At 40.2% G+C, this 23,763-nt stretch overlaps 1 protein-coding gene across 1 annotated transcript in view; it reads right to left on the bottom strand.

Annotated features, from left to right (window-relative positions):
* Window positions 1–10,348: 10,348 nt before the first annotated feature.
* The window catches only part of LOC137546450 (gap junction beta-3 protein-like), a 43,360-nt gene continuing 29,945 nt past the window's right edge, over window positions 10,349–23,763 (bottom strand). The window contains exon 3 of the mRNA XM_068268941.1: window positions 10,349–15,265. Within this exon, the coding sequence (XP_068125042.1) occupies window positions 14,448–15,251 (804 nt within the window). The 5' untranslated portion in view covers window positions 15,252–15,265 and the 3' untranslated portion in view covers window positions 10,349–14,447. The remainder of the gene's footprint in view (window positions 15,266–23,763) is intronic.

The following is a 23,763-nucleotide window of genomic DNA, read 5'->3' as shown; positions in this document are numbered from 1 at the left end:
TTCACCAGTGAAGTAATGACCAAAATGTGGGAAATCCTAGGGGTAAAACGGAAGCTACACATAGCTTACCGACCAGCCTCTAGTGGTGGAGTGGAGCGTTACAATCAATCCATTGTAAATATCCTGAAAAAATTTGTTAGCGAATCAGGAAAAGACTGGGATGTCAAGCTGCCACTAGTTCTCATGGCTATTAGAGCTACTCCAAGCGCAGCAACCAAACTTTCACCATTTGAGATGCTCACAGGTAGAAAGATGGTGTTACCCCAGCATTTGCTTTACAAAACCACAGATCACAACTTGATGAATGCAACTACTGCACATCAATACGTGGAGAACTTACGAAAGCACCTCCAGCATGCCTTCGCATTTGCTCAAAGAAACATCGAAAAAGCCGCAGTCAGTACGAAAACGTACTATGACCTCAAAACTACCCAAAAGGAGTATCAGGTGGACGACAAAGTTTATCTGTATAATTTTGCCAGAGACCAGGTAAAGGAAAAGAAATTCCTCCCTTCATGGAAAGGTCCATATCCAATCACTGATAAATTGTCTCCTGTGGTTTATAAGGTTAAAATCCCTAAGGGGGATGACTTTGTTGAAAAATGGGTGCATATTAATCAACTGCGTATATGTCACCCTAGCTCACAGTTGCGAAGAATTGAGCAATCTGGAAATGTGTGTTAACAAATTATTTTTCTCCTGACAGGTATACCTAATGATGCATTTAATCTCCACTAGACACGAAGATTTCATACCGGCGCAAAGATGCCCCACCTGACGATTGCCATCCTTTACGCAGTCCTAATCTTGGGGAAGAGTGCCGAGCCACGAGTGATGCCAGATCCAGCATCCATGATGTTACCGGATACAGCGGAGTTCATCATGACCAGATAGATGTTCCTATCCTAGAGGGTCCAGATGAGCCTAAACCCGCAATGTGTCGTTGAATGACGAGCTGATGTATCCAAGGTCCATTTGATGGAGATGCAAGTTGGATATCTGTTGCACACCAGATACTCACAGGAGTGAGTTGTTCAAATCTTGAAGCAGATCCGGAAAATCCTTTTGTTTGAACCAAAGGCCAAAGCAGTTCATCGCTGTTACAGTTGCTGTTTGTTACCTTTGCAGCAAGAGGAAACCTGTTTGTTTACATCCGGAGTATCATTTGCCAGGTTTATTTTTCTTGAAGCGTGAAACATGAACTTCAATGTGATGAAGACGATGTTTTAAAGTCCATTTTTCCCTTTCATACTTGGATTACCAATACAAAACAAAGGTTATTCACAACGCGTTCCCACGGGAATGAAGCAACGAAAAACGTTTAATAATCCTTGTTGTTCTTTTGAAATGATCACACACTGGAACATTCCAAAAGAAAAGGGGGATGTGTCGAGATTTCCATATGGCGGAATATCGTTTTTCCGATAAACTGAACTGTACATGATCAAATACAAATAAAACCTAATTAATTTCCTTCCCCTAAGGTACAGAAGACAAAGACTTTTTAATATACGGGGATTATAGGTTAATATAGGTGCATTGATTATATAGAAATGTATAGCCTATTTTAATGTAGCGATGCTGAATTGTCCAGTCTGTGTGTCTCAAGGAAGATCAGATGTTAGTTAGCAAGTGGTTAGCCATTCAAGAGTGTTTGTGAATAGAAAGGAGACCACAGTATAACTAATAGTTAACATAGTTACCTTGCTTGGCCAAACAATTGCCAAACAAGAGAAGTTGAGTAACAATGGAAGAGACCTCTCAAGAGGCAAATTTATTTGCTGAATAGATGAACCTCTGAATACAATCTCTAAGGCTTGTATATTTTAGAAATTAACCATTGTTGCAAGCCAAGAAACTTGGTGACATAGCAAACACAGGCTGAGTTAAACAATTCCCCATCTAAGGACACGACTCAGAGAATAACACATGACTCACTCATATGTATACCTTATGAGTAGAAATGTATCATACAAAGAGTAATACAGATACTATATGATTAAGTCTTATACATTAGTTACAATCAATTCAATAATAATATAGAGATGCTATATGTTTACCAGTGTTGTATGTTAAACAATAATGTTAATGGTATAAAACTCTGCTAACAAGCACAATATGTTATAAAGGAGAGGTCCATGGTGGTTTTCAATATGTCACTATGATTTTGGATCAAATCCAATCTATCCGAAATATGGTAGAAAAAGGTCACTGTATCCTGAATAATAACCAGTGATTCCAGCAAGGTCAGCTATCCATAGAGGAATTATAACATTGATTTATTCACTGTTGGGTTATAATAAAACATGATTTTTGTTTTTAGTTTGCCAAATATCCCAGTAAGTCTGTGATTAGTTAGCCAACAGCACCTACAAAGGGTGAAAGCCAGTATTACACTTGGGTTAAAGATTAGTCACAGAAAGCTCCCATTGGTCACTCCCACTGCCCAGTGATAGGCTAGAAGATTTAATCTCCTGGGCAGGACCATAGGTAGTGAGGGGAATAAGATGAGAAGGATCAGGTCAATGAAAAGAGGATCAGACCATCAAGAGATCTGAGCAGACCAGGACATAGAGGATTCATGCCATCTGAACACAGCCACGCCTAAGAGGAACACGCCCAGAGGCCATCTTGGTGACTATACTTGAACCCAGTTCTGATTTTTCTTTTTAGTCATATGGCTTATCACAGCACGAATATCTGAACTTTTGATTTATTGACGATTGTCTTTCTTAAGTTTATAGTCATTTATAGCCAAAGGGAGTGCGTTCTTCCAGTGCACAGGAATTACTCATTCCATATATTTGATAAAACCCATTCAGTGGGTATATTTTTCTGTCGTTTAACACAACCAATAGTTCGAGAATCGCTGACTGTGAATGCCATAACTTGTTTTGGATAAAAGCGCTAGATACTTTAAGCTACCTCCTCTAGATATTTTGATACTTTGCCGCAGCATGTGCAAGCCACACCTAACCAAGTTTAGGACGACTCAATAGATATTTTATTCCAAAATTATATGTATTTTACCCGCCTGCTCTGTGTAGTAACACAGGCCAGCGGAGGTTAAAGTGTAGACAGAGGGAAAATTCCTGTCATTTATAGTTGATTGCATAGCGATTGTGGGGCAACGCCCAGTCGTCAGATCCACTGAGTCATCCTAAATTTGTTATATTGAATGGTATAGCTGACATCAGCCAGTTTATTTTGGGATAGCGCATTTTTGATTTTGGACTGCGCAATTTTGATTTTTGATAGCCACCATTTTGTTTTTGATAGCCACCATTTTGTTTTTGATAGCCACCATTTTGTTTTTGATAGCAGCCATTTTGATTTTGATAACAGCCATTTTGTTGTCGTTCAATTCATCCATTTTGTCTCCAGAGACCCTGTGGTAAATTGAGTAACAGGGCCGACGGCCATATTTGATGAGTCATAACTCTGCACTGTATTTGAGTTGACTGCTAATTGGTTTAAGCCTTTTGTATTGGTGAATAAGTATAATAACATTTTGATGTTTTACTGAAATTATTATCCAGCTCATTGCTTATTATAAGAATGACCTTATGAGTTTTGTTTTATATCAAAAGTGCAATATTATATTGTTTTGATATTGTAATATTTATTCGATATTAAATTGATATTTTTATAAATTGGTCCACATTTATTTGCATGTTTAAACCAGTACTGTAAAACCTCGGAAAACAAGCTCACACAGTTAGGCGTATGTTTGTATTTTAGCTCCTCCTATTTTCCCAGGAGCGTTACATTTACATTTTTGATTTTATATTTATTTTTAAACAAGTTATACAAACATTGACAAAACGCCCGACAGGCATATAGGTAAGTCATTAACTATTGGTTAATGCAGGGCTGTATTTACAATAAGGCACTGTAGGCACATGCTTACAGGCACCACTCCCTTCCCGATTGTCCCCTCTCTCAGCAGAGACGGAGGGGGATGTCACTCACCATCCAGCTGCAGTTCACCAGCCGCAGGCACGTAGTTAGGGGTGGAGATCCGAGGCTTAATTGGTGCCTCCTGTGAAAGTTAGAGTACCATGGTGGGTGGTGTGTGGGTATTACATTCTCTTCCCTCTATCCCTGTATCGCATCAGCTGCAGCGCAGATCAGCTGTGCACTCTGGCCACATAAACTGCAATTTTCCTTCTCTTCTCATCTTGGTCGGGGGTGGGCGTGAGGCAATGTAAGGTGGTGACTTAGTTGTGTGTAGCCTCCAATCATGTGTAGCCCCATCCCCAATTGTGTGTAGCAATTTTGAAATGTAACAGGACCATATATATAATTATTCAAATGTTTTCTCTTATTAAAGTATAGGGGGCCTCATCCAAAATCTTGCTGGGTGAGCCCACTCTCTGAAATACACCTCTGTTAGGTTCATGTACATTTAGCTCTTTATGTGAGATAAGAAAATAAGGGCGGGATTGGGGGTGTGACCTGTGTTGAGAGGCGGAGTATAGGGTGCTAGAATCATCTGTGCCTACAAGCTTCTGAAGTGTAAATGCGGCCCCTGATTAATGACTAACTTATATGCCTCTAAGGCTAGGTTTACAGTGGTGCGTTGCAGTGCTGTATAATAACAGCTGCAATGTAATGTGGCTTGCCATACTGCAATGCACTACCTTTACTATGTTCATAGAGCAGTTAGGTTTAATGGCACGTGGCATTGTAAGGCACTGCGGCGCTGCTTTACCGTTCCTTTGCGTTCCTGCTGTTATTGTAAAACTAGTTTACAACTTATTTTTTATTAGTTAATTAAAAAGTATATAATGCTAGCTACGGTAGTTAGTGTGGCAAACCTATATTTAGCGGGGAACCTTCCAGCAGTCAAATATATGCTCAATATAAAGAGGTCAAATAAGGATTTCCTCCTGAACATCTATCACTAATAGAATCAGGTTCATAGTAATTAGTAATAGAGTCTATAAAGTTAACAAAGGAAAGCTCCTAAAACATGAATATGGGAGGTTTGTGAATATACTCCCAAAGTGCTGTATCAATACTTACAGGCATTTATAGCTGCTCCTCCACTACTAACACACATATATCCAGTCCAGAAGAAATCATTACTGGACCTGTATATATTGAGCCTATATATGCTTATTGGATAGGGGTGATCACTGAGATGCAGGGTTATGCAAATCAACAACAGATATTCTACTTGAACTTTACCTAATCCTCTTCTTATACTAACCCACCCTCTACTTACTCCTAAAACTAACCTAACCCCCTGCTTATCCCTCCACCGATTTCAGCGCTACCCTGCTATTTTGCTCAGATCACGCAAGTCTGGGGCCAGCCCCCAAATTATACACTGGGTACCTCTATAGCCACAATTAACATTGCTGCCTATGTTTTTGTACTTTGGAAGATGCAAAAGTCCTTTCATTCCATTTACTTTGTATCTGTGGTGATCATAACACTAGGACTGTGATGTTGATTCAGGAGAAAAACATTTAATCGGTGGCTTTAATTGCTCCTGGGATGTCACCTGCATGAACCTGACTATTATTGTTTTATTGTATAACTAGTTTATCTGGTTGCTTCCTTTGGTAGTTGCTGAACCTGCTGAAAATGCTTGTGCCATTATTTTTTACAATAGAAATCAAATATTCTGCAGAAAGTCTACCCAACTTAGTTGCAGAAGTGCCCACAAATCAAATGTATGGAATGTATGGAATCTGTATGTTGCTTTGCTTTACTTTTGACCAGTTCATCCAAAACTAGCTGGGTCTAAAGAGACACTGAGGTCTCTTTTTTACCTTTCTTATCCAGTCCGATTCAGTATTAAATCCTACCAGCAAGCTCATGGTGACCCAGAACTCTGGGAGACATCTCAAGCTCACTCCAACCTGAATTATCGCAAATTCGTTCTGTTTTAGGAAAGCAAACTTTTGTATTAAATTCTAAGCAGATTTGCATCCCCGCAGCAAAACAAGCGATTTATGGCTTAGAAATAAACCTGCAAAGTTCCACGACTTTGCAAGTCGCAGATTGTGCTGCCCTGGGGAGGCAGAGCTTTGTGCTGTAGCTCTGCCTCCTATCCAGTCAATCTCCATGGATCTCCGCCTCTCCCCGTCCCTCTCAGTGAAAGAAGACTGAGAGCGGCGGAGATTGACTGTAGAGGAGGCAGAGCTACTGCACACAGCTCTGCCTCTTACAGGAAGGAGAATGATGTGAGCCCTGGAACTTTGCAGGGCTATTTCTAAGCCATAAATCACTTGTTTGGGGGGGATGCGGCAAATCTGCTTAGGATTTAATGCTGAATCAGACTGGATAAGAAATTAAGGCCAAAAAAATGGACTTCAGTGTCTCTTTAACTTTGAACACTGTGCTGACCATTCCATATTTACAAGTTTACCATCTTGTACTTTTTTTTTCTTCTAAGGTTCTGTAGTCCTGACTGGTTGATCTTGTTGTTGTGGATCCTTATCTTGTTTAGAATGAACCCTTGACCAACTTGATGCATACCAGAGGGAACTGAATGATGTGATAACCATTATGATTTAGAGGACCTATCACACTGTACACAGTCCCTGAAATCCAGAAAAACAACACCAGACCATCGCACTTCTTCCTCCATGTTTGACAATTGATGTCACACGCTGAGGAACCATCCTTTTGCCTACTCGACCACATACAAAAATCCTGCATGAAGAAACAAATATGTAATTTACAATTCCTTAGGCTTATTTACAAACTTTTCCAAGCAATGCTGCACTGTTTTATGGCTTCTGAACACTCTATTGATGTTCAATAGATGTAGAATGACCAAAACATGAAAGGCTAGCGCTAATCTTTCCTCACTAGAGTCACCATGGGTGTTCAGGGGCATGGAGTTGAGTGGCAGAGGACTGACGGTTGTATAGCTTTATTGTATCAAGAATTTTGGTAAATCTGATCAATCTAGTGGTGCACTGCAATAATCCGGGTAAGCAATCATTTGTAGAATTTTAAATACATGTATATGTAGTCAACAATATAAGATGTACATTTGTCCTAGAGTAAAATACGCTTTAAATTACTTTTTTCCCTGTATTGCTGTCACTCACTGTAGGTAGTAAAAAATCTGACAGCTTTCACAAGGGAGAATTCTATGGTTTAGGCAGGTGGATCGGCCTACATCTTTTAGGACCCATTTTCCACAAGGATATTACAATTGGCCTGCATTTTTTCAGTATGCAAATTTTTGCATGATTTTATGCAAATTTTGTGCAATTTTTCACATGCGTTTAGCATAATTGACAATTATTACAAGGGTAATGGATGTGTAATGCAAAAATCTGCCGCAAGCTGCATTCAATGGAAGCTATTCCATTAAAATTCCATTGCTTTCAGTACTAATGAAAATTCTCCCAATGCAAATTTGGAAATGGGCCCACATAGATCTTTTCCAGAGTGCTTTGTAAAAAATAAAGGGAATGCTAAGAGTTTTTTTTTTTTTTTTTTTACAGTTTTTTTAATCAAGGTGGTGCTTTAACTGATAAAATTCAAATAGTACATGATTGTCATCAGGCTGTTACATCGCTATCAGTTGCAGCATACAACCTGGCCATGTACTGCTGTGATATAGCCACTGGGTTCTGTTTCATCAGGAAATAGTCTGCAATGTCCATGATCCTCTCTGTGCAATGGCAAATAAATCCAATGAACTCCTGGCCTGCCATACGCAGGCTATAGGAACTACACATAGCCAGTTTTGAAACAATGATCTGCCAAGTGCCAACCAGAACCTTGTGAGACAAATTTGATCAAGGGTTCTTTGTGAAGTTGCCTTGGAAGCCTATCAGTGTATTAGTCAAAAAACGTGCATACTGTAATTTCAGTTCAATGCAGTCTTTTTTTTTTTTAGTTCTTTCAAACTCAGCTTTGTGTCGCCACTAGCAGACTCACCTGAGTGCTTCATTGAGACACCCCTTATGTCTGGCTCTTAGTTTGCATCATTGGTCGTTTGCAATTGCTATAAACATGCTTTATTAGAAAATATATAATAATGATTACAGTGGTCTTTTTGGTTCATTGTTTCCCATCCTTTTTATTCATCTTCACTCTAACATTCTCACACAACTTCCTTTCTCCCTGGATGGAGAGGATCCTTTCATTCCAGCCATCATGCAATCTTCCCTTTCATACCTGCCAGTTAGATTTCTGTTCATCATTTCCCTCATTGTGTCTTTCTTGTTAACCTCCCTCCCCAGCTAACAATTCATTCCAAAGCGTTCTTATCCATATCATTCTTATCTTACACTCTTTTGGTGCCTCCATCACCTCCCATTCTGCGCTCAGCTCTTCCCAGAAGTTACACATTTTTGCAAGCCACTTTGCCATCTCCATGGGCAACTTACTTTTCCAGTTCTGGCCTGGGCTATGCAGTGGCGTAGCAATAGGGGTTGCAGAGGTAGCGACTCTATCGGGGCCCTTGGATAAGAGGGGCCCCAAGGGGCCCTCCCTCAAGCACAATATTTGCTCTCTATTGGCCCTGTGTTAGTAATATCCACTTCTATAGATGCTTTAAATAGTAGTAATCATTAACAAGCTGTTCCCCATCCCATTCTTGCACCTCTGACACTGTTGTTGTCCTTGGCATGTTTTGTTGCACTGTATCAATTGTTATGTATAGAGTGCTTGGGGGGCCCCATGCAAAACCTGCACCCGGGACCCATAGCTCCTTAGCTACGCCACTGGGGCTATGGTACTACCTGCCACTAAGCTCCCAATTTCGCTCAATGTTTTCAGTTGTTTGTTCTTTTTTTCCACAGGTGAGAAACAGATATCCTGGATGTATCTGCGTCAAAACCATCCCATTTTCTGCCAAAATCATCCTACTATGGGCAGTTTCACCGCATATGCATCTCGTCACCTCTCCCCTGATCGCACTTCCAATCCAAAGCTCTTTTGTCCTGTTCAATGTAGTCTAATCAGTTAAAAAACATTTCATGTGGAGTTCCAGTGCTATATCTACAAAAACATCTAAAATGATCATCCACCCCTTTCCCCCCCAACATGTTTAATTATTTTTTCCTAGAAGCCTACTGCAAAAGCTGAAGTAAAATTACAGGCACTCACTGTAATATTTTACACTAATATTTTTTTGTTTTGTCATGCACAGTTTCTTGGAACTGTACTGTGCTGATAAATAAGTATGTCAGCCTATCCACTCAGAGAGCAATGCTATCCCATTTCTATAGGTAGAGATGCGGTATCAATTCACCACAACGGTTTCCGTAGAAATACAGCAGATTCAATCAATGTGATCGAATCTGCTGTGAAATCTTTAGCACAAATGTTGACCGATCAACTGATTTCCACCCGAAATCAATTGATTCAGTCGATTTGTCCAGGCAGAAAATTTAGCTTGATCCCTGGTGGGTCAGGAGCGAGTCGTTAGTGGCGTTCGATACGACGATGACCGACACAGCAATACATCACCTGTCCACCGGTACGAGTCCCCAGGTCCCTGCAGTCTCTCACTTCTTCTGGCGTCTTCTCCGTCTTCTCTTCACTTCCTGTTCCATCCTGTGAGAATGCGAAGTTCAAACAGTAGAGGGCGCGCTACTGCTTGAACTTCCGCTTGTCACAGGACAGGACAGGAAGTGAAGAGAAGATGGAGGAAGACGCTGGAAGAAGGGACAGCACGGACCTGGAGACTCGCACCGGTGGACAGCTCATGTATTGCTGCTGGCTGGGGAAGCAGGGGCAGCGAGGCAGGCGGCAGTTCTAAAGGTTGTAAATCGATTTCATGCTGAAATCGATTCAAAATTTGTGTGCAGTATATGGGGAGCCATCAGATTCGATCAGAAAGGGATCTATCTGTTGGTCGATCTGATGGCAATCGACTAGTGTATGGCAGCCTTTACTCTTTAAATGTGCATACCTTTCGACATTCTACTGTTTATTGTTGTGGATGCCATATTTTAACAGTATGCTGCAGCAAGATTTGAACTGCTTCTGCTATAAGTGTAGAAGTACCAATAGAAAAATGGATATGCAACATTGTATTGCCTGTGTAGATCAGTAGAAAAAGTGGACACCGCTACACCCCACAAGCAACAGACCGTGCAGGACCAGGTCAGCAAGGCCCGCAGAAAATATAGGTACAAAGAAGGTCCGCACCGATCCGTTCCACTTCTTCTTTATTGATGGACATATCCAAGATAAAATACCTTGAGATAGCTTGAGATGTGATGATATTTAATCTTGGATATGTCCATCAATAAAGAAGAAGTGGAACGGATCGGTGCGGACCTTCTTTGTACCTACAGTATGTTTAGATCAGTACTTTATTCCATTTCTATGCAAATAAACCATCTAGAATAACAGACAGGTGTCACTTACTTAAAAATGTTCTTTTAATAAAATATACAAATATAAATAATAAATACAGACATAGTAAGGAGAATGAATTTCTATGATATGCAAAATTTAACATTATTGAAAAATATATTTGCATGGCCTTAGAACCCTTTTTTCTCAATGCAAACTTACTTATTTTACAGTGAATAGTTACATCCAGCATCATCTTGGCATTATAATGTGGCAGTTATTATGTATAATTGTGTTCTTATCTCAACTGTACAAATATCAAATCTGCAGTAATTGTGTTTTTATTTTTTTTTTATTTTTTGTATTTTGTAAAAAAAAAAAAAAAAAAGTAGTTTTGCTACTTTGTCAATCTGTTGTCAAATTGTAAAATAATCTGACCTTTAGTAGGGGACTTAAGAGGTAGATTTCAGCAGCTACATTAAAATGGCTCCCTATTTGCTGTAGGCAGTAGTGATGAGCAAATGCATAGTTTCTAGCATTTCATCCTTTTAATCAACAGCTGTATTAACTGCTCAGTGATTTGCTAGCTTCAAATGCCACTTTCTGGGAGAAGCTAATTTAGCATGCTGGGGGAAACTTTTCTCTCCTCAATAGTATCCATTATAAAAGGCACAGTTGACTTTGAGCATCTGAATGGCCAAACTTGAACTCCTATAAGGAGAGTTACCTTCTGAATCCCCAAAAGGCATAAGAAACTACAGTAATACATTACATTACTACAAAAAATAATCACTAATGTATGGAATAAGTGATAAGCAAAAAAAAAATGTCCTAGAATGTTCATAACAACTGACTGAAGAAATGGAGCCAATAAAAAACAGAAACCAGCTTGTTGATTATCCTTTGGAGGGCTTGGGTCAATAATGTTTTGCTCATTAGAAATAATAATACGTTAGGCCAGACTTACTACATTGTTTTCTTGTTCAGAAAAACCTAATAATTGAGCCATCTTGTGCTAACATTTGTAAGAAAAAAAATGTGCATGCAGTTTTTACCTGCATTTACTTTTATCAAGCCAACTGAATGTTAATACTCATTTAAATTGTATGCATAAATATCTGCTGTGCCTTCAGCCTACCTGATATGCCGCTTTTAAAGGAAAAATCCACTTTAGTAATAAAACTGCTATAAACATACCTTAGTGATAAACAAGTTTTTTGTAGTTTTATTTGTGATGTTATTAAAAATCACCTTTCCAAATCAGTTTCTAGCCTGCTACAGATTTCAAAAACGAATTGAAAGCTCAAATTGCATTTATTTTACAACCATGGCAATGGTTACTCTGTACATATTGTTGATAAACTCCAAACCTGCTGTACGAATACCTAGTAGCTCAGAGCAGAAACCATTGCGACTTATTACACACTGTATAGTTAATATATTTTTATGTAAAAGTGGAGTTTTCCTATTTTCCTTAAGTGGCCCTTTAATTGGTATGATTTGTTAACATACATTTAGACCAGGTAGGCAGGGGGTATCTTTCTCTTTTGTTTTTTCATCAAATACGTTTAAAGTGTTTTCTTTAACCCATCATTAGCAAAAATTTAAAATCAGACTGTAAAGAAATCAAGTCAATTAAAGTGGTGTAATACCTGCAAAAATGATGGAACTTTTTATTTTAGCAGGGAGCGTGGGAGGTCACTTGAGGTGATTGCATCCAATTTCCCCGCATGCAGAATCTTATTAGGTGTGACAGCCCATGTCAATCAATGGACTCATTCACATTTAAAGTAATACTTAAGCCACCCTAAAAAAATGTTAGAGATTTGCCTATAGAGTGGTAGGCTTTGGATTCCTTACCAGAGTTCCCCAACCCTGTCCTCAAGGCCCACTAAGGGTGCATGTTTTGCAGGAACCACAAAAGTACACAGATGTGGTAATTAGTGCTTTACTAGTGTTAACTACCTCTGTGGATTTCCACAAAACATGCACCATTGGTGGGCCTTGAGGACAGGGTTGGGGAACACTGCCTTAGACCCTTCTTGGTCCTCTCTCCATACCCCCCCCTCACCCATTGAAGTTATTCGATCAACTGAGGGAATACACCTTTGGAAGTCTAGGCTTTGGAAGCACTGGTGTCCCTGAGTGCTTCTAAAGAAGTCGGCTCTGTATTGTGCACTAGCACCTAGGTTCTCAACATGTGGTACGTGTATACCAGGGGGTACTTCTGATGGTTCCAGGGGTACTTGGGCTTCATATATTTAAGTATAACAATGTAAGAGTTTTAGAAAATGATAAATCCGATATAAGCAACACCAAATTCGTATTTTAGCTAATTAAAAGTAATAGTAAATGCTTGAAAATGGTTTAGAACTAGTTTTAATGTACTAAGATTAAATAGATCTTTGTCATGGGGTATTTTTGATAATGTTGACTATACTAGGAGGTACTTGGGGAGCACAGGGTTTTAAAAGGGGTACATACCAATAAAAAGTTGAGAAACACTTCACTAGCACTTGCACAGTGATGTCCCCCAATTCTTTGGAAGAACTGGGGGACACCAGTGCTTCCAACTTCTTTTGAAGACTCCTGAAATTGTAGAATTGTATCAGAGACAGCGGTGGACTAAGGGCACGGAGAGAGGACCAGAAAAGCTCTAAGGGATCCAGACCATTCATACTCCATAGGTTGGTAGGTAGTAAACTTTTTTGAGAATGGCTTCAGTATTGTTTTAAATACGATTTCTGCTTGCGGGAGGGAAAAAAGTACAACCTGCACAATTTTTCTGCACACCACATGCATTATACTCTTGACAAACATTGATTAAGGAGATGAATTTGGGTGGTGTGAGGAAAATTACATGCGTAATTCCCTCACACCATAAGTGTGAACTCTTCCATTTTTTAACTACATGTTGTTCCAATATGTGTTTAAATATTTATTTAATGGTTCTTTACATCTAGTACAGTGGGAGTTTTCTGTCAAACACCACTTTGCAGGGGGAGACCGCCTCTCAGTGGCGTAGCAATAGGGGGTGTAGAGGTAGCAACCGCATCAGGGCCCTTGGGCCAGAGGGGCCCTGAAGGGTTCACCCTCTATCACAGTATTAGCTCTCTATTGGTCCTGTGCTGGTAAAAGTAAAACAAATAAAAAAATAAAGAAAACAGTTATTACACACTCCTTTTAAGCAGCTAAGAAATATGTTGTAAACACAGTGATTCATTTTCTCAGAATAACCTCTCAATACACTTTTATATCTGCCCCGTGAGCATTTCAATTAGAAATGCTGTGGCAATTTTATAAGTGAATGCAATAAAGGTAGCGCAATCTGGAAACTATAGTATAAAAGGGCATTGTATAAAACAGAAATTGGTCAAAAGTTTAAGAAGCACCTTAAAGCTTGGGTTACAATCTCTCTGTAATTCTTAAGTTGCTTTTTATGAAGACTGTATTAAGCAAAACATGTATTAACACATAGTAAAGTAAGTAGAAAATGTACTTTTTATAGATATCCAGTTCTTTAGGGTTTTGTATGTACATCAGGTAAAATGCTGACTTTAAATTGCCAACAAAAATACAAATATAAACTTGTATTCTTCCTGTACATCCATTTTTAGTTTTTTGTTCATATATCAATGTTCATAAAGTCGAGATGTTCTGTACCTCCTACCTTCCTTATGCTCCACTTGGACACAATATATTTCAACGGTCAAGTTCTGATGAGTGGATAACGTGGCAGTATCTAGTCTACTTTGAAATCCATTTTTGTTTTTCAAAGGCATCAACTTTCATAAAAACTATGAAATGCATCAATATGTATCGGAAACTCTTTGATCCAAAGAGTAGGCAGTTGGTTGTTTTATACTGTAATCTGGCTCCTTTCTTCCAGTCATGAACCTTCTTGTTGAGGTTTTCATAATTTGAATAACTATTTCATGTAAACACTAACAAAGGCTAGTGTCAAAAGTTTCTTATTAACTCTGATAGTAGTACTATAGGAGACAGTCCCATACATTGTTAATCACCACTTCTCTCTAATCTCCGGCCAGTAGCTATCCAGATGAAAGAGGGCCTATAGTTTGGCTTAGTGAAATCCAAAATGTTCTCTTTAGGCCTATGGTCAGTGACACAGAAGATAGTTTACAGACCATTGAAGGGTGGTGTTACATAGACAGATTAGGTGCTGAAGCTCTTAAAGATTCTACAGTCTTATTGAGTGGTTTCTTCTCCATATTATCTAAATGGATATGACATTGGCATGTTGAAGCTTTGCTGTAAGTCACTGAATGGTTGCCTGACTTCTTGTACTTATTAACACACCTGAAAATCCTCTTAAAGAGTAGATAAAATATCTCACAAATGCTGAGGACAATACAGATTGCTGATGCAGCTACCATGAAGTATGTGAATACCTTCTTCTCGGTTGGCCTTGCGATATAACAATCCACAATATTGGGGCATGGGTCAATGTTAGTACACTTAACAAGCCGAGGCATATCAAAGCTATCCCACATTGTGTGCAGGATGTATAGAAATGTGATTTCTATACCAGTTTTGAAGAACAGACTCAAAAGATAGGTCCACCAAAGGCCACCATGTTTCTTGCCAGTGTTGGTGTACAGCTTATTACACTCCTCTCCATTTTTCAAGCGGTTCTTTTTCTCTCGATCTTCCCTATAAGCAACATGCATTATTACCAGTAGGGAAGGACATGTTACAAAGATAAGCTGAAGAGCCCAAAGCCGAATGTGAGAGATGGGGAAGAAATGGTCATAGCAGACGTTGGTGCAGCCTGGTTGCCGGGTGTTGCAATCAAAATCTTTCTGCTCATCTCCCCATACTTTTTCTGCTGCAACCACATACACAAGAACACGAAACACAAAGACTACTGACAGCCAAATACGTCCAAAAGCTGTTGAATACTTATTCACACCACTCAGTAGGCCTTGAAATGTCTTCCAATCCATTGTGGACTAGGTACCTGGAGAGACAAAAAGTGGAACACATTTGAACACTTTAAAATGTACAGATGACACATCACACAAGCACTAGTCATAGTTTATGTCAAGAGCCTAAAGAAAAACATCGATCTTCAAAATGGCAGGAATGGAGATAACAAAATGTTGTGGCAAGATGAACAAGCTTAGTGTAGTTCAATGTTGCACAAGTAGGTTAGGAATACTGGTCACTGCTGTAAGGACTGACCTTTATTAAACATCCATACAGTGAATGATCAGTGTGTTCAGTCTACATACAGTGTGTGCATAGGGGAAGGAAGACCTGACAGCCGTTTTGCATGTCTTCACTTCTATGGAGGCCAATGCTAACATCTAAAGACAGAGCTGTTGGAAGGTGGTTATTAATTTTTTTATTTGTTTCTGAAGCTGGAAGTACTGTTTATACCAATCTTTGTGATCTAAGCTAGTCACCCAGAAAATGCTGTTGTTTATTCCTGCTCTTCTTTAACCCCCTTGCCGTTCCAATTGTGTCGGCAAGGGGGCGACGCAGCACTTTTTTTTTTAATTCATGTAGCTAGCCTAGCGCTAGCTACATGACAGCCGCTGACAAGCGGCATCCTCCTATATACTTCGAACTCCGCCGGCAATCTTTGCAAGCAGGAAATCCCGTTCAGAACGGGATTTCCTGCTCGGCTTCCCCCGTCGCCATGGCGACAGGGCAGGATGACGTCACCGACGTCATGGAGGTCGGGACGTCAGAGGGAATCCCGATCCACCCCTCAGCGCTGCCTGGCACTGATTGGCCAAGCTGCGCAAGGGGTCTGGAGGGGGGGGCGGCGGGGCGCGGCGGGTAGTGGCGAATCGGCGGCGAGCAGCGGCGATCGGGATATGCACGAAGCTAGCAAAGTGCTAGCTGCGTGCAATAAAAAAAATTGTAAAAATCGGCCCAGCGGGGCCTGAGAAATCCTCCTGCGCAGGTTACCCCAAGCTGAGCTCGGGATAACCGGCAAGGAGGTTAATATCAATGGGATGAAATAGGAGCCCTGCAATTTCTGTGCCCATTTATACCACTGCACCATCAGCCTTATGATACATCCTGTCAATCGAGATAAAAACTGGCATGTAGTTTAATACATAATAAAGAAAACAAATGTACATCAATCAACATATCCTTTTTTAAATACATTTACCTAAGAATCAATCTTTATATCAACTCTACCTAATCTATGACAAATGTCTTATACTTTATGACCACCATTTGGTTGTCCCCTTATTCATAGAGAGACCAGATGGCACTGTATGCCCCCATTCAGTTACCTTAATTTCTTTTATGAGGGACATGTGAGAATAGTTGCCCTACCTGGTTAGGTACATCACCTAATATTGAAAGCCATGTTGCTTTTGGCTTGGGAAAAGAGGAGCTACAACGTTGGTTGCTTATACCTCTTATCTATTTAATCTGCATGGTTGGGTAAGGGGTTAATAATTGTCTAAGACTTGAAGTCAAGTCAGAAGCAATAAAATATATTTTACACTATTATGTAGTCTACTTTAACTGCTGATATTTGCTTTTATTGCATTTTGCTATACTGCTTTATCTTGTTCATGATCCTTTGCAGTAGCTAAAGAAAATCACAAATGAAAGAAAATAACAAGGACATATCCTACAGTATCTTTGACCTTAAAGACAAACACATTTTCTTCTCAGTAATGGTATTTATATTGACTGCAGAGGTATGATGAAAGGTGTACCGAGCAAAGGTTCATATGCAAGCAGATATGTAGCTGACAGCTAAAAAAAATTGAAAAAAGTTTCAAATGTCTTAGAAATATCTGGGATATAACAAATGGGTTTATAAACTCACTCAAGAAAGCTTAAACCCCATCTCCAGACACATATCCCAACACCTCATCTAACAGACTAATATTTCTGCAGCTAGAAAATAGATATCATGTCATTAAATTATGATGAAAAGACCACAAGCTAATGCCCGGATAGCATCATGCTCACTATTGAGACTACAAGGGGCAAGGCAAAGTCGGAATCTTCCTGAGAAAATTGCACAGGCAGTGGTGCAGGATGTGGCCAGTGTGTGTGATACTAATCCTTCTACCTATAGAGATCTAGGAAGAAATTGTGCCTGGGTTGGAATTTAAAAGTATTAAGGGTTAACATTTTGGGCAAGGAAAACATCTCAATGTGATTTGCCTAATTACCTGTCTGACGACACTTTCTCTGCATTCCAGGAATTACTTTTCATCCTACTATTAACTGCCCAAATATTCATCAAGAATAACAACTATCGTCCACTATTATTAAACTAAAAACACCCCAGTGCCAGGAGAAAGATAGCAGTGAAAGTACTTCTGTTTCAGCATCAGGGTATAATGTGCTCTAATTATAGGCTTCATTGTCAGCAGATCGGGAGTAATTTCCGCTGACTTAAATCAATATTCAAAGCACAACATTTTTAAAGAAACATACACCTATCAGCTACAACTTTCTTCTTCAGAGGCCTTGAGAAATCCCTGACTTTCTTGGTCTGAGCTGTCTTGGCAGCACAAATGGAGCCTACAAAATATTAAGACAGTACAGCCTTATGTAAATTAAAATAATGTCGGTAATGTTTTTTCTTATACATGACGTGAATACACTACGGAGATGATAATCAATAAACTGATAAATTAAAAAAGTAGTAGAATTGAACTAGTCAATTAGATTCGATCTGATTCCTAGTTTTCCAAATAATCCCCCAAAAAACAAACAATCAAAAAAGGTCACCCTAAGAGTGCTTCATAGAACCTATCTAAAGAGACTCTGAAGTCCCGCTAAAATCCCGTTTTTACTTAACTAACTTCATTAGCCCTAATGCCCTACCTAAAACGCTGCATCCTCACGGCTAAAATCGCTATAAAATCCCCCAAATCCCAGGGCAAAAATCCCTGACTTTCTTGGTCATGGATTTTGCTACCCAGGGAGGCAGAGCTTTGGGCTGTAGCTCTGCCTCCATGCTTGTCAATGAGCACTAATCGCCGCCTCTCCCCGCCCCTTTCAGTGAAAGAAGACAGAGGGGCGGGGAGAGGCGTCGATTGATGGGAGTAGAGGCAGATCTACTGCTCAAAGTTTTGCCTCTACAGGAAACACTGCCCAAATCTCCCCCCAGAGATTTCGGGGGGTTTTATTGCGATTTCAGACACGGGGATGCAGCGTTTTAGGTAGGGCATTAAGGCTAATGAAGCTAGTTAAGTAAAAATGGGATTTTAGCGATACTTCAGAGTCTCTTTAACCTCTTGCCGCCCGCATCACGCCAATGGGCGTGGCCGCAGCGGCAGCCCCAGGACCGCCTAACGCCGATTGGCGTAAAGTCCTGGGGCTCTGTTTTGCAGGAGATCGCGCGCAGGCTGCGCGCGCATCTCCTGCTTGGGGGGCGGAGTTCCGCCCCGCCTTCAGTGTCCGAGCGGCGGAGACTGTTAGATGGCGTGATCATCGTCTATTTAGCCTGTGCAGCGCTGCGATCAGCAGCAGCGCTGCACTGGGGACAGCCGTGTGACACGGCTGTCCCCCTGGGGGACAAGAGAGAGCGATCGGCTCTCATAGGCAGAAGCCTATGACAGCCGATCGCCGTAATTGGCTGGCTGTGGGGAGGGAGGGAGGGATGGGGTTTAAAGAAACAGCCTTTTTTTAAAAAAAAAAAAACACAAACGAAAATATTGATGGAAAAAAAAATAAACATGGGGGGAGCGATCAGACCCCACCAACAGGGAGCTCTGTTGGTGAGGAGAAAAGGGGGATCACTTGTGTGCAGTGTTGTGCGGCCCTGCAGCTTGGCCTTAAAGCTGCAGTGGCCAATTTTACTCAAAATGGCCTCTTCACTAGGGGGGTTTAGCCCTGCAGTTCTCAAGAGGTTAATGACCACGTCCAGCTCTCATACTGTATCTGAGAAACAGTAAAAATCTGTTACTGGGCCAACAGCCAGAAAAACTACCACATGCAAAACATAACCTGCTGCAACAAAAACCTATATAGCATCCCAGTGGCTCATATCGCTCCACATATCATGTGCTTGTGACACAATTAACTCTACAATGATTTCTGAAAAAAAGTAATGTGGTGGTTTATGATACCCTACCTATATGCTAGAAGATGTGGCTACATTGAATATAACATAGAACTACAATAGGAGCCCAAGTGATGGAAATATACACAGTAGGATTTGGGAATTTGTGATCATGTACCATTTGGACATACAATTACATTGGGCATTGTCATTATGACCCACTGACTCTGGTAAATGCCTTAGAGATCACTTTGACATTGTGTTCTAGTGACCTGGTGTTTTTGGGCTGGGTTGCCATTGTGTGCCTATTGTTTTCAGCATTTAAATGTCCCTGCACGTGCAGAGCTGACTGCGTGCTCAAACTCTTTCTTAAACACGTGGATGCATGTCATCATGTAAGTCACACCATGCGGTCCACAAACGGAACTACAAAATATCATAGATATGACATCACTGAAAGAATTTAAATGACATGATATTTAAATAGCAAGAACTAGTAGCAGTAGGTTTTGTATGCTTGAATATAATTACACAGTTTTATGTGAGCAGAGCAGGATCATCCACCAGGCAACCTAGGCAGGAGTCTGGGGCCTAGTGGGTATCAAGGGGCCCACCTGCCAGCTTCTTTGACCTCTCTCCACTTCAGCTTACCAAATGGGACACGAGGGGGCCCCAAATCTACTACCTTGCCTAGAGGAATATTAAATCTTAATCCACCTCTGCGTGGGATTAATTAGTAGTAGCATTCTGGCTCTCGGCACACTGAATAAATCATTTTTTGCCACACAAATAGAATTTCTCTACTGCACATAAGGCAATCAGTAAATGTCAAGTGATTTATAGCTAATCTTTAAAATGAGTATCACACCCAGTTTAAATAAACATATAAAAGAGACTGGACCTAACTATATCAATAATTCTGATAACCATTATTTACTTTTAAGTCTATGAAAGGAGCATTTCCTGAGTGATTATTGGCCGTGTGACCGGAGCAAATATACTTTGGAATCAGGGAATAAATACTTTGATGGGCAAGTCACTCTCCACATTTCTCCAAGATACGCTGCTAATCAGATTCTTGTGCAAAAACGTGTATCTGGGACAACTTGTTTTACTTTTTCAGGTAAAAGTTCGAAATGAATCAAGTCAAGGCAAGCAAACAGAATGGCATTTTATTTTTTTAAATCTCAAGTCCAGCTACAGTTTTTATATACACACTTGATAGAACATTATTTTAAATGAATTATGCATAAAACTATTTTTAAAACACCTCACTACATACTTTTTGTAAAATAACAATTATGAAATGATGTGCTGCACCAATGCAAAGCACTTCAATTTCAAGTTTAGCCACTTCATGTCTGCTCCCCCCATTCCAAATCTAAAGCCAACCCCCTAGTAGCGATGCCTTCCTGAACTCATGCTATCAGTTTGATCAGGTTATAGATCGTATGATTTAGATTTGATGATCATGTCTCTTTTCTGTTTCCTGTTTAAGCTGAACCAAGAAGTAATTATAGCAAATCCTAGTGTTAAGGTCCATACCCACTACATGATTTTTGTGACGAACGATCGTCTTTATGATATCACGTAATGTTGTTTAATGAAAAACTGTTAAAGGATGTTAAAAATGCCCGACTACCTACAATGATCATTCCTATTGAACGACCGTCATGACAGATCACAGAACAAGGGATTGTTCAGATGACCATTTGCCACGATCATTTAAATGAACATCCATGTCCCATCATTCGTGGGCCAAGGTGCCCATGTACTGAGAGACTTGTTACAGATATTCCCCTATTGCCTGAGGAAGCGGACTCAAAACGTGAAACGCGTCACAACAAAGTGGAGTAAAATTTAAATAAAATTGTATTATATACTGAAATAGGCCCCACCACTGGCTCTCACTTTTAAACTGTTTTAGTGTATTTGATTCTTTCTGGTGACTCTGTTTATCCTATATCAGTCTATTTGTTGTTCACCCTTGGAGGGGTTTCACCCCTTTCTTGTTACTACAGAGAGTGACTTCTTAACCCGAGCCAGGTCTAATCTCCCTACCTGCATTTACAGTGCTTTCCTAAGTGGTAACCCACACTTGTAAGTATTATTTCAGCTGTTGAAGTTTTTTCTCCTGCAACAAGCCTTTACATACTACACCATAGTGGGCTCTCGGTTGTCTTCCCCCTTCCCCTTTTTTCTATTCAAGCTAGTAAGGTATACTTGGCAGTCTCAATAATATTGTCCTGAAAGTGGGATTGTCACCATAAAAATCAAATTTCAACAGCAACTGGTCTGAGTGTATTAAGTGATAAATATGATAATCCTGCATTCAAAACTTTCAAAACTTTTCTGCTGTTATGGTTTGGAGTTATTACATACCTTAGGAGCATTGGCCCTTTAATAGCCATTGCCATTCAGTTGCATGCTGGGGGTTCTTTTTACCTATAATATATTCCTCCTCTTCCCTTTATTTCCCTACTTGCATTTACAGTGCTTTCCTAAGTGGTAACCCACACTTGTAAGTATTATTTCAGCTGTTGAAGTTTTTTCTCCTGCAACAAGCCTTAACATACTACACTATAGTGGGCTCTCGGTTGTCTTCCCCCTTCCCCTTTTTTCTATTCAAGCTAGTAAGGTATACTTGGCAGTCTCAATAATATTGTCCTGAAAGTAGGATTGTCACCATAAAAATCAAATTTCAACAGCAACTGGTCTGAGTGTATTAAGTGATAAAGATGCTAATCCTACATTTAAAACTTTCAAAACTTTTCTGCTGTTATGGTTTGGAGTTATCACATACCTTAGGAGCATTGGCCCTTTAATAGCCATTGCCATTCAGTTGCATGCTGGGGGTTCTTTTTACCTATAATATATTCCTCCTCTTCCCTTTATTTCCCTGCCTAGCTGCATAGCTGAAACATGATCCTCTGCTCACTTGTGTTTACAAGCAAGGCTGAGGTGACTCAACGATTGGAGGAGAAAAGAAAAAAAAAGTTAAGGGAAGAAATGACATCAGTATTTAGCCTCAAACTGTGGGAAAAAGACATGGTTCCCACCAGGAACAGAATTTTCTTCATTTACTATATACAATTCACTGAAATCAAAATGTGGACAGTACAATACATGTGTTATGTAAGTAGATCAAGTATTTATCTACTTATATATGTGTTTTTTTCACCTGGCATAGTATGGCTAATCCTCCTGCTTTAAAGGACCTCTGTTGCGAAAATCTTAAAATGTAAAATACATGTACACATACACAAATAAGAAGTATGTTTTTATTGCAGAGGAAAATGAGCCATAAATTATTTTTCGCCTATGCTGTTGTCACTTACAGTAAGTAGTTAGAAATCTGACATTACCAACAGAATTTGGACTAGCCCATCTTCTCATGGGGGGTTCTCAGAGTTTTCTTTATTTTTAAAAGCACTTAGTGAATGGCAGTTGCTCCGTCCAACTGCCAAAAAAAAGAGTGCAGCAAACAGCGAGGCTGGCCAGCATCTTTGTATAAATCTTTTTTAGGCAATGTCTTTATAAAGAATAAAGGCCATGCTAAGAATCCCAAATGAATAGATGGACTAACCCAAAACCTGCCCGTAAGGTCAGGTTTCTACTATCTAGTACTGTAAGTGACAGCAACATAGGAAAAAAGTAATGTATGGCTCATTTTACTCTGGAAATGTACTTCTTAAGTGTTTGAAATGTTAAGATTTTTGCCACAGTTCCTCTTTAACCTCTTGAGGACCACAGTGATTAACCCCCCTAAAGACCAGGCCTTTTATTGTGAAAATGGCCACTGTAGCTTTAAGGCCAAGCTCCAGGGCCGCACAACACAGCACCCGAGTGATCCCCCCCCCCTTTTCCCCCCACCAACAGAGGTCTCTGTTGGTGGGGTCTGATCACCCCCAAGTTTGTTTGTTTGTTTAATAAATAAATATTTATTTATTTATTTTTATACATATTTTTTTTTTAATATGAAAATTACCCTCCCTCCCCCCGTCTGCCTATCACAGCGATCGGCTGTGATAGGCTGAGGCCTATCACAGCCGATAGCTTCTGAGTCCCCCAGTGGGACAGCCGTGTCACACGGCTGTCCCCATTACAGCGCTGCTGCTGATCACAGTACTATAGGTAAAGACGGCACAAGCTCTCGGAGACTGAAGGCGGGGCAGAGCTCTGCCCCTCAAGCAGGAGATGCGCGCGCAGCCCCAGGACCTGACACCAATTGGCATTAGGCGGTCCTGGGGCTGCCGCCGCGACCACGCCCGTTGGCGTGGGGCGGTCTTTAAGTAGTTAAAGAAACTTTACATTTTGCTTAATGTTCAGTGCATGCAGAGCCTCATTACTCCAGAGGTACGACACACCCAGCTTAGGCTATTGTAATCCATTTTTATGCGCAGGTTAGAAAATGAAACAAGCTTCTGTCTAGTAAATCTGCCTTGTTGTTTTAGCCAATAATG

The sequence above is a fragment of the Hyperolius riggenbachi genome, chromosome 2, assembly GCF_040937935.1.
Source record: "Hyperolius riggenbachi isolate aHypRig1 chromosome 2, aHypRig1.pri, whole genome shotgun sequence".
NCBI lineage: Eukaryota > Metazoa > Chordata > Amphibia > Anura > Hyperoliidae > Hyperolius > Hyperolius riggenbachi.
The sequence above is the reverse complement of the archived record's forward strand: the minus strand, read 5'-3'. Positions and strand labels throughout refer to the sequence as shown.